The 11,830-nt window shown below is 38.2% G+C and overlaps 1 protein-coding gene across 1 annotated transcript; it reads left to right on the top strand.

Annotated features, from left to right (window-relative positions):
- Nucleotides 1–1,200: 1,200 nt before the first annotated feature.
- On the top strand, nucleotides 1,201–4,121 carry LOC147631392 (uncharacterized). The gene is made up of 2 exons (XM_086809083.1): nucleotides 1,201–1,882; nucleotides 2,689–4,121. The coding sequence occupies exons 1-2, from the start codon at nucleotides 1,369–1,371 to the stop codon at nucleotides 3,990–3,992; spliced, it is 1,818 nt and encodes a 605-aa protein (XP_086665209.1). The 5' UTR covers nucleotides 1,201–1,368; the 3' UTR covers nucleotides 3,993–4,121.
- The last annotated feature ends 7,709 nt before the right edge of the window (nucleotides 4,122–11,830 follow it).

The raw sequence follows: 11,830 nt of genomic DNA, 5'->3' as shown, positions 1-11,830 counted from the left end.
ACCTTCACCCCCTTCAACCCCGAGTGTATGGATTGCTTGCAATTCGTGACCTTCACCCTCTTCTCAACGCAAGCGTTTGTTATATGTTTTCTTATATAGAAGTTGGTTTTTACTCAATTTGGAGCTTTCCTTCATAGCTTGAACTACAGAGAGCATGAACTTGCTTACAAGGCTGATGAAAGTGAAAAGGTTGGAACTTCTATAATTGGATATGTAGGTCACCTGGATTTGGAGGGCTTCGACTACTATAAACCCTATAGACTTGATGGTACAATATAGGCTTGTTTTCTGTAGATTTGGCAAGTACTTGAAAACTTTTACAAGTGGATATGTAGGCTACCTAGATTTGGAGGGCTCAATTGTCCATGGATTATGAACCCTACATTAAATGTTACAATATGCTTATTTATGTGGATTACAAACCCTAGATTTGTTGTTACAATATGCTTATTTCTATGGATTATGAATCCTATATTTGATGTTATAAGATATGCTTATTTTTAGGGATTTTGATTGAGAATCTTATGATTTGTGCAGTCAAGGTCACAATGAAGCAATGGTCAAGCTTTTATACAAGACTGAAGAGAAAAGTTGGAGCACATGAGTTATTTCAGGAATATGGGTGAACGCCAGGTGGTCCGTCCGGCTCCCGAGACTAAAAAAAAAGGAAGAAAGGGAATGTTTTTTTAACGTGGTCGGGGAAACGTATTTTTTTTTTCCAGGCAGTGTGCAAAAAGCTTACAGGCTGGCAGTGTGGCACATGTGAAAGGGACCGCGTTGATCTGACGTGGCGGCGGCTGACCGCTTTTCAGTCAACACGTTTTTCTTATATGCGGCAAATAGTTTTTTTTTAAAAGTTTTACCCCATGTCTTCGATTTTCCTGTAAAACTCTTCCCTGCCGCATACAGAAAAATATAATATAAAAGTCTTCCGCGATGTAATTTTTTTAAAACCTATATGTATAACGAATTAATTAGTTTTTTTTTTCGATTTTCCTCAAATAAAAAGTTTAGCTACTGTAATCGGATATTCTTTATATTTTCCTCCCCAAGCGTGTATAATTTGAAGTTCAGATAGTCTTATTTTTTCTCTCTTTGTAAGCGCGTATCTACTACGAGACGACACGTGCGAAAGGGGACGCGATGCCTTTTTATTTGCAGTGAAATCGCAGCAAGTCTCATTTTTATTGATCTCCGCATTGCCTTCTGTTTGCAAGGGTAGCCTAGTCTTGCATTGTGGAGTCAAGCAGAATATAACCCCTCTTCACAAACCCACTTAAAAGCACCTTAATCCACTTTAAAAGCACCTTAATCCCTAGCCTTACAACTTAGGTTAAGTGATTCTTGTGCCCCATACCTAACCCTAAAATGGCTGGTGATCAGCCGCCACCAGGATTGCCTGCAGGTGATGACTTGCCAAAAGATATCCCTGGCCTCATGCTCAACATTTCTATGCAAGATGAGATTATGTTAGCAGCTCTCACACACATCGTTTCTGGCAGCAACAGCCCAATAAGCAGTCGCTTAACTGAGCGTAATTTGCCTGCTTCTCTTCCACCCCTATCCTCACATGAGCTTTTACTCAATCTGCCGCATCATGAATCAGGCCATAAGAGACCAAGAGACAATGACCAAATACAGCTTAATCCTCGACAGTTTAGCTCTAATTTGGCTTTGGGCTCGACTAATCTAATGTCAGTTCCCTCCTTATGTTGGCCTTCACCATCAACAGTAAGAAGCCTTGATGATGTTCAGCAGTATGCTAATTTGCTTTCCGGAGAAAGCTTCAGTGACTTTAGTGCTGCTCAAGGCTCTCAGGCTTTCAACCTTGCAGAGCAACTATTTCAGCAACATAATCAGCTGCAACAAGCCTCATCAAACGGTAAGCGATTGTGACCATTAATTTTATGTCTAATTTTTGTCTACTTCAATTTATCACCTTTTGCATTAATTGATCATACCCATACCTCACATGGCAAATATTCTATGGATCATGGCCTTTCTCTCTCTTTTGCATGACTATATAGCATAAGGCTATATACTGTAGTTGATCACTTCTTGCACGGCCTCTCTTTCTCTCGTAATTGATCACTTCTTGCATGGCCTCCCTCTCTCTCTCTCTCGTAATTGATCACTTCTTGCATGGCCTTTCTCTCTCCTTTTTGCATGACTATATAGTATATATTGTAGGTTATGTAATTGATCACTTCTTGCGTGGCCTCTCTCTCTCTCTCTCACACAACAGTTCACACCCGCATATATACAGACATACGTGTGTGCGCGTTTGCGCACATGTGGAGTGCTAGTGGAGATCCCGGGTTTAATTGGAATTCCCTGCTATTCAATGCCATCATATGTGGTCCCAAATAAAAGTTCCCGAGTTTATGTCCCATTCACTTCCATTCTATAGTTTATACATGGTCGGGTTGTCTGTGGCATAACGACGAAAAATCATATCATCATCTCTCTCTCTCTCCACACGTGTGGGCGTGTGTGTTTATCTTGTGTGCGTGGAGTTCTTCCCCACAAACAATTTCACAGAAATGCGTCACACACGAACGCAAATGAACATCCATATCTCAAAAGCCTATGACTAATATGCACCACATTCCACACTGTGTAGATGATCGAGGTTAATTCCTCATACCTAATTAATTAATTTTTCTATATTTGCCTAATGTTGAGCAGATATGGAGGTAGAGAGGCTGCTGCAAGAGATTAGGAGCGCATCAGAATGGACTCCAAGGTCGATACAGAACTTGCGAAGGCTAGAAAGTATAGCTGCAGCCAGTAATCATGATTACGATGCACAACAAACAGCTACCAGGAGAAAAAAGTTCAGGGGGGTGAGGCAGAGGCCATGGGGGAAGTGGGCAGCTGAGATACGGGACCCTAAGAAGGCAGCAAGGGTATGGCTAGGGACCTTTGAGACGCCAGAGGATGCGGCCAGGGCGTATGATAAAGCGGCGTATAACTTCAGGGGGGCGAGGGCCAGGCTTAATTTCCCTGAAGAAATCTTCGGATCCGATCACGATATTGATCAGCTGCAGGCTGCAGCAGCTGATCATGATATCGATCAGCTGCAGTCTGCAGCAGCTGATCACGATGATAAGAGCCAAGATTCTTCAGAAAACAATAGTATTGATCAATTCTCTCCTATAAGTAGTACTGCCTATCAGCCCTTCGATCAAGCAGAAAATTTAAGCTCGGATCACTGGCCTGCAATTATCTCTACCACAGAAGCATTAAGCCCTCTTCCATCAAATCATGCCCCTAACCCTGCCGTTAGCCCTAGATCAAGAGTAACCCCTCCTCCTACCCCCTTCCAACAAAGTTTGACTAACCTCATGCTTCTATTTCAACCTCCTCAGTCCACCACTTTAGCCTCTTCTTTAGATCAAACTCTACCTATTCCAGCCTCATTAGCTTCCTTACCACCTCAAACAACAGCTAGCTTAGCCTCGTTAAACACCTTATTACCTCAAACAGCAGCTAGCTTGGCCTCATTAACCTCCTCATTACCTCAAACACCAGCCAGCTTAGCCTCATCACTTCAATTACCACTCAACTCACATTTTTTCACAGATTCAACACTTAAAACACAATCCTTCTCCCCATTAAACTCACATATCCCAACAGAGTATCATACATCACGTTTAGCCTCCACACCACCATCAGAATTATTTACCGCAAACAGTACATTCTTCACAAATAATCCAATGACACATGACATGCCAAGCTCACTAGTTTCTGATCAGTTCTTTTATTATTCAGATAGGCTAGATGATCACTTTCAAGATATTAATCAATCATCAAACTCTATGTCAGTTAGTGATGCTCTGAATACAAGTACCCCTTTCACATCAGCACATGACAATATAGACCTGCAATGGTTATTTGAGCAGCAGCTTAATTGGTCCTCCGGCCCTCTTAGCAATCCTGATCACAAGGATAATCATCCTAATTCACCAAATTGGACATCTGGCTTCTAGTTACAATCATATAGAGGAATTATATGGAAATGTAATCATATAGAGGATACAACATACCCTATAAGGTCCCTTGGGCACCATACATTTGTACACGTTTACTTTGCTACAAATGAAGCCCTCATTTTTGTTTTTGTTTGCTTTTAAAAAAAAAAAGTTTCTAATGTATTTATTTAGTAAACACAGATAACAAGAAAAAATTAAGATGGTTATTACAAATTCTAACAATCTAGTGAGTGCTAACTTCTAAGCCTAATCCATGGCAAAGAGTTAATTAAAGCCAACCATGGCTTGTGAAAACATTCTCCATCTACTAATCAACCTTAATTTATAACCTTAGACTTGAAATTCACACACTATAACCCTAGATTTTAAGCTCGATGGCATCCTCGAACTACTAATCACAACAAACCTAGTTAGACTTGAAATAACAGTCCGCTAAGAACTAAGTCTTGAACTCTAAACGTTAGAGCATAGAATTATAAGTCTCTAAACCCTAAACCACAAAAATCTAGTCATATATCTTACAGGGCCCTAGATCTATGTATTTAGCCTCATAAGAATGTATCCAATGTTTACATATGTATTCAAAGATGCAAAACTAGTATAAAAATGAATCAAAGATGCAAACTTAGTATAAAATGTCTCATAAGAATATGAGTGACCTCCAAGCTCTTAATGATAAAGAGAAGAGTTAGTATGAGGCTTAAAAGTAATCCTACATCACAACCAAGAAAAGTCTAAAGAACAAACTAAGTGGTCACATAAAACATTATACACATCTCATTAAATGGTTATATATATTTTTTGCAACAAAAAAATTATACACATCTCATTAAGTGATTTGTTCTCTTTTTATCTATTCCTTCTACTCGAAAGTGACGTCCGCGTGACCAAATTGTCTCAAACTTACGATACTGCAAGCACAATAAATAAGTACTTTTATTGCATAAATTCACGAAAGCACAACATAAAAGACAATGCGTAGATATCTCTAACTCACATACATGGAAATCACAACCATATGCAAGCTCCTCCTCCTCATCACTTATTGATTCACCATTGCGTTTAGCTTGTAGTATGGTTTGCTCGAGCCATTTATTAGAAGGAAAGTCTGGAAGAAGTGTAAGTTCTGTTGGGTACGGTAGTGTGCAGGTTGTTCGACTCCTTCTAAAACTCAAACGAGCTTGGTCCCTTTCAGCCTTCACCAAGTTATATCTCTCGATCTATTTTTCCATAGCTTGTGAGTTTAAGATGCAAAATTTATTGATCTTCTCACGCAATGCTACATCCATTGTTCTCACAAGGCCTTTCCCTTGTGGCTCTTCCCCAACTAGTCAATCATCTTCTTCTTGTGTCCATAATCTTAGCATATCGGGATCAGACATACTGAGAAACTCAGTTATATATACAAGTGATTCTTGAGCAAGCCATCCCACTGCCATACTACCTTCAAGACGAGCTCTTTGACAAACAAATCCTTTAAGTATCTTCATAAATCTCTCCAAGAAAAACATCCATTGGCTATGGATAACCCTAGCCACAGCAACTTCATCAACCACATGAACTAGCAAGTGCAATTGAATGGTTAAAATACTTGTTGGAAAGTATTTCTCAGCCATTGTAAGCCTCGATATGGAGTTTAACCGTGCTGCTTCCAATGTGTCTCTACTAATCTCTTTCCTTGATATCCAACGTACCACTGCACCAATTTTGTAAATTGTTGCTCTAATGTCATCGTTGAGGCAATCCTTTATGGCTATAGGAAGCACGAATTGCAAGAATTTGTGCCAATCATGACTCTTCAAGCCACTAAGCTCATCGTCCTTTGTAAATGCTCCCTTCAAGCAATGCATGCATCCTGCAGGTGTACGAAACTCACTAATGCACTTCTTTACACGCCGTTGCTCATCCTTTGTCATGACCCAAGATGCTTTTGGTAGCTTCACCTTTCCATCTACTCTATTTTGGGCCCATAATTGGTGCATGCATTGAACCTCTTGTAAATCATCTAGTTGTGCTTTGCTCTCCTTTGCTCCTATGATGGTTTTCCAAAGCACCTCGACTATATTCTTGAAAATGTGCATTGGGTCAAGAAGATGGTTCACTAGAAGGTCATTCCAGTATGGAAGTTGATGGAAAATGGATAGACGCTTCATTCCTGGTTGGATCCAGATCCCATAAGGTCCTCCAATCACTGCTCTTCCATATGCGAGGAGACCTCCCTAGAAATCCCTCATGCAAAGTGCTTTATGTACATTATGTGTGCTATGTTATATGCACATTATGTGTGCATATACTAGGAGGCTAACCCACATTAGGCATGGGAGCATGGGAACAAGATCTAGTGGAGCATGGGTTAGGACTAACCTTAAGGGTTAATGTTAGGGTCAGGCATCCACCAAGGGTCACACATGGGAAATGGAGAGTCAAGAGTCACTTGAGGGCCCTCTTGTATAATAGGGGCATGGGGCACACTCAAGAGAGGCTTGGAGGCTTGGAGGCTTAGGCTATGGTCTCTTGTGTAGAGGATCATATCTACTCACCTACCATTTCACACTATAGCTACATGCTATTGGATTGGAGTTATACCTCTTGATGGTATGGGACATCAAGGTGAAGGTATGATGTATTTCATTATATTTCATGTGTGCATCCCTTGGGCTCGTCGGGGGTGGTCGGGTGGATGAGTTTATGCCTGATTTATGAATGTTTATGCCTAACAATTATCTAGAGTGATCTTAGGGTTTTAATAGTGGTATCAGAGCAATCTCTAGTTAATTGTTGTTGATTTTTCTTTCTTATTGTAATTTTTGGCATTTTTTAAAAGTAAATTTTAATATTTACTAATAAAAATATTATTTTGTTGATTTGTGTTGTGATGATTTGTACGTGGATCATCGATATGAAAATTGGAATGCATGTTACTACTATTCAATGGATGAATCGACGTTGCGGGGGAATTCCCTGAGTTTAATGTTATTTTTTCCTATTTTTTGTGGTTTAAAATAAGTATTAATGGAAATTTTTACAAAAATACCACATATTTTATTGTGGATATTTTTGCTAGAATGGACTCCCTAAATTTCTAGAATTCTTAGGAATTTTTTAAGAAATTTTTTGAGCATTTTTATGGTTTCAAATGTATTTTTTATACATTCTTGCGAGTTTTTCTACGGGTATGCGATCGAATTTCTGCCAATTTTCTGCTGAAATGCAATAGGGGGCAGCATGTTGATGCATTGAATGCTCTCCCGTGTGTGTAGGACCCTCTTCGCCTCTCAATTTTGATTTTTCCTTCTTTTTTCCTCTCCTGCCGTGTGAATTTCTCTTAAAAGGGATTTTAAATTAAATATTAATCATAATTAATATTTAATTATGATTAGGCTTAGTTTAATTGAAAATATTAATTAAAGCTTAATCAGCCGCCTCTCTAACAGGAGAAGGAGAGGGTGGAGAGAGAATGGAGTGGAGAAGATGGAGAGGAGAGAAGAGTGAGGAGAGATATTTCTCTCCCTCTCTCTCATTTCTACGCGCAGGCGCCCGGGGGGGGGGGGGGTGCGCAGCAGAAAGCCGCCGCCGGCGGAAAAACGACCCCCCCTAAAAAACATTTTCCATAAGTTTTTAATAAAGCTTTGTTTTTTTTTCAAAAAATGAGTTTTTTTATTTTAAAAAAAAATCTCTTGAAATTTTTTCAAAAAAACTTCGAGAAAAAGCCTAAAAAGGGAGAAATTTTGAAATTTGAGAAAAGAAAATTTCTGGAAATTTTTTCTTGGTGCCTTTTGGCTTTTTGTCTTTCGGAAAACCTTTTGGCTTTCCGCATTCCTGAGAAACCTTTTGGCTTCTCGACGAATTCCGAAAAATCTTTTGACCTTTTGGATTCCGGAAACTTTTGACCTTTCACATTCTGATTTTTTTTTTGTCTTTTCATTTTTCCAAAGCTGTTGGTTTTTTGTATTTTGGGAAAACCATTGGGATTCCGAAATTTTTTGACCGTTCGTATTCTAAATGCGTTCGAGGTAAATTAAAAATTCCAAAAAAATTCATAAAAATTAATGGAAAATTAGACAAACGTTATTTCAAATTTCTAAAAAATGTGGGGTTGGTGTTTGGCATGTGGTGTGTCCTTTTGAGCACCCGTGACCATTCAAATTTCTTTAAAAATATATTTTTTGACCCAAAAAATTAGAAAATCCATTAAAATTGTAAATTTTTATTGAATTTGAGAATTGTCGGACGGAATTGAAAATTTCGTGAATGATGGGATTCTCAAGAAAAATTAGAAATATTCTAGAAATTATTTTTAGAAATCCTAAAAATTGGTATTTTTTAAATATCAATGGTATTTTGACAAATCTATTTGCTAAAAATTTTCTAGATAAATATAGGTTTGGAATGCCATAAGATAGGTTTGGAGGAATTCAGAGATATCATATTTTGAGGCCTTATGCCATAAGATAGGTTTGGAGGAATTCATAATTATCATATTTTGAGGCCCTATAAAATTAGGAAAAAATAGGAAAAAAATCATGATAATTCTTTTTTTGAGAATTTAATATTTTTGAGGGTTATTTAATGTTGAAGTACATTTTCTCGTGCTGACACTAGATAGATGCGGGTTATTTGCATATTATTAATACGATTGTATCTCGTATTAGTAGTTATTTTTGTTTGGATTAATTCTAAACGATGTTTTCATGATTTTTTACCATTCTTTAGCCATTCTTTTTGGACATGTTTCTTAATTTCTTTTGATGGCTATAATTTATGTTCAAAGTGTGTTTCACCTTTGACACTTTTCCATGATAATTTATTTTGCACTTATTTAAGTGTGGTATATGCTTAATTTCCTAAGTCTAAGACAAATTCTATCATGGGTTAGTTGATCGGTTTGTTTTGGTGGATTTTATTGGATGTTTTTTCAAGTTTTATATGGACTCATCACGTTCTACCTAGATCACTTGTGTCTAGGGGTTTTTTAATGAGTGCTATACACATGTGTTTCACTTGCTTACTTTGGAGTTTTGTTTGAACAAAACCACGTTCATATACTCCGGATTGATGAGTAGGCCACCGATTTTAATGCTTCTTTTGGCATGATTAATGTCCATTAGATGGCATGCAATGATTTTTATGATCAACTATAGTTTTTATGGATTCGAGGAGCTTTTATGCTTTTATCCATGGTTTTATAAGGATATTTTGATCTTTTGGATAATATCATGTGCTTTGAAGGTAGCATTTGCCTTTATTTTTTGCACGTAATTTTGGAGTATTTTCTTGTACTCATACATATTCCAACTCGGATACTTAGTTGTTTATGTATCTAGGTGAATTATTTTTCTACTCCAACTTTATTATGTTTTGGGTAGTTATCATTAGAAAGGCGCCAATAATTCCAAATTCTTTTCTAATGATGTACTCGAAAAGAGTTATTCCTTGATGTAGTCTCGGGAATATAGAGACATATTTTAGTATGTGAAAGTCTGGGATAAGGCCATCTTATTCCTTTTATACAGGATTTTATTCATTTTTCCTAGACGGCATATTAGGGAGTTTCAAATTGTTAAGGTTTGTATGGGTGGTATGATGGTGGTATGGGACGCTAGTGATCCCTCACATATATTATCTTATGGGATAATTATACTATCTTCCTCATAGACTTCCTCATGGTATGGGACGCTAGTGATCCCTCACATATATTATCTTATGGGATAATTATACTATCTTCCTCATAGACTTTGAGTATCGAGCCTCAAGTTGCGGCCCAAATAATGGACATCCATTATACCTTGACACTGAAAGCCCTGTAGAACATCAAAAAAGATTGTAGCAGGTAAGTTTGGATGACAATCATGACTTAACATAATATGTTAATAAGATATAGTATTACCTAAGCACTCTCCATAGCCAGGCCAATCATGCAGTCCACATAAGTATTCCTCTCAATGTTAGCGCACATTGTCCAAACCTCTTGGAAATATTATGAACTTCAATTCCTTCCCATAGAACACGAAACTCCTCAACTAAAAGGGATAAATACACATCCATGTTCTTCACCTTGTACTTTCCAGGAACTATTAAAGACAATAAGTATTCCTCTCAATGTTAGCGCACGTTGTCCAAACCTCTTGGAAATATCATGAACTTCAATTCCCTCCCATAGAACACGAAGCTCCTCAACTAAAGGGGATAAATACACATCCATGTTCTTCACCTTGTACTTTCCAGGAACTATTAAAGACAATAAAAGATGCCCTTTTTTTATCGCTGCCATGGTGGAAGATTATAGTTAACTAGACAAACAGGCCATGTACTCCATGACGAACTTCGTAGACCAAATGGATTCACTCCATCCATCGCTAGTTCGAGTCGAATATGGCGAGCCTCCTCCTGAAAGGCTACTCACTTGTCTTCAATGTGCTTCCATGCAGGGAAATCTGTAGGCACACGCATAACACCATCCGTGGACCTAGTGTTACGGTGCCAAGTCATCAATCCTGCAATGGATTTGCACTTGAACATTGTTTTAATCCGAGGGATGATGGAAAAGTGTCGTAAAACTTTTGTTGGTACCCTTTCTCCTTGCACATCTTGTCTATATCTCGATGTACCACAATGTGGACATTGTACTGCGTTGTTATATTCTTGTCGATAAAGAATACAATCATTTGGACAAGCATGGTGTGTGTTGTAGTCCATGCCAATCGAGTGCAACATTGCTTTTGCTCGACTACGGTCCACTGGCATCTCATTATCTTCTGGCAATATTTGATGTTTCAATAAGCTGCTACATAAAATAGTCAGGCAATATTTGATGTTTCAATAAGCTGTTACATAAAATAGTCAGGCTAAGAAAATGCATATAAAGGTACACAACTCACTAATTGCATATGATATCATCACTTACGCAAAAAGTTTTGATATGCTCGTATCAGACCATCCAAAAATCGATTGCAAGTTCAATATGGATAGGCAAGCACGTAAAACAGACACATGTGCTCCACGATATGTGCTCCACGATATAGTGAAAGACGAGCAAGCCTGCGTAGCAGTTTCTCTTCTTGGGAAGCGTATTCCACACGTCATATGTTTTCTTCTATCCCTTCGTGTTTTAAACCTCGATCTTCTATTCCATCATGTAAGGCATTTATCATGTCATGTTCTAGTATTTGCTCCGAATCCGCCTCAACTTCCTCGGATTGTTGGATCACCTCGTTTGCGGCTACTCTTGTTGGTCTCCATCGTTCAAGCCAGATATCCACTCGTTCATCATTGTTGAAGCATGCATTGCCACTAATCTCTCCACCGAAAATATTCCCCATTTTTTGTATGATCATTGCAAATTTGTTGATGTCGAGCCACTCGGTATTTGCAGCGAGTACATGGGCAAAGTGTCTTCTCCTCTAAATCAACAAAATTTGAGGGTGTGGCGTCGTCCATGGTTTCCATATTGATTTGCAATGAGAACGAATGCTTATTTTTGGAGGGGAATTCTCCCTTAAGTATTTGTGGAGGGTGGTAGTCGGTGATAGGCAATTTGAAATGTCGAGGGCACGCAAGATCTGGAAAGATTTTGAATTTAAATGAAAAGTAGCGATTGTTGAAATAAGCGTCGAAAAGGTTGTCGAAAGAACGTCAAAATATCTGTCGAAAAGAGCGTGGGAAATTTATTTTTTTGACGCTTATTTCCATGCTATTTCTCACGTACTTTTCAACACTTTTTTTCACCCTGATTTTGATGCTTTTTTCCATGGTTATTTCGACGCATATATTAATGGTGCAGGTTTTCATAGTAAAATAGAACCTCTCTTTTTTCTGCTTTTTTTTTCATGCACATG

The sequence above is a fragment of the Cibotium barometz genome, chromosome 15 (assembly GCF_041138505.1).
Source record: "Cibotium barometz isolate CiBa-2024 chromosome 15, ASM4113850v1, whole genome shotgun sequence".
Lineage (NCBI taxonomy): Eukaryota > Viridiplantae > Streptophyta > Polypodiopsida > Cyatheales > Cibotiaceae > Cibotium > Cibotium barometz.
The sequence above is the reverse complement of the archived record's forward strand: the minus strand, read 5'-3'. Positions and strand labels throughout refer to the sequence as shown.

Bases quoted from the DNA above. Each gene is read 5' to 3' on its own strand.
- LOC147631392 (XM_086809083.1), top strand. From the start codon at position 1,369: ATGGCTGGTGATCAGCCGCCACCAGGATTGCCTGCAGGTGATGACTTG. The intron at 1,883-2,688 runs GTAAGCGATTGT...AATGTTGAGCAG, and splicing joins GCAACAAGCCTCATCAAACG to ATATGGAGGTAGAGAGGCTG.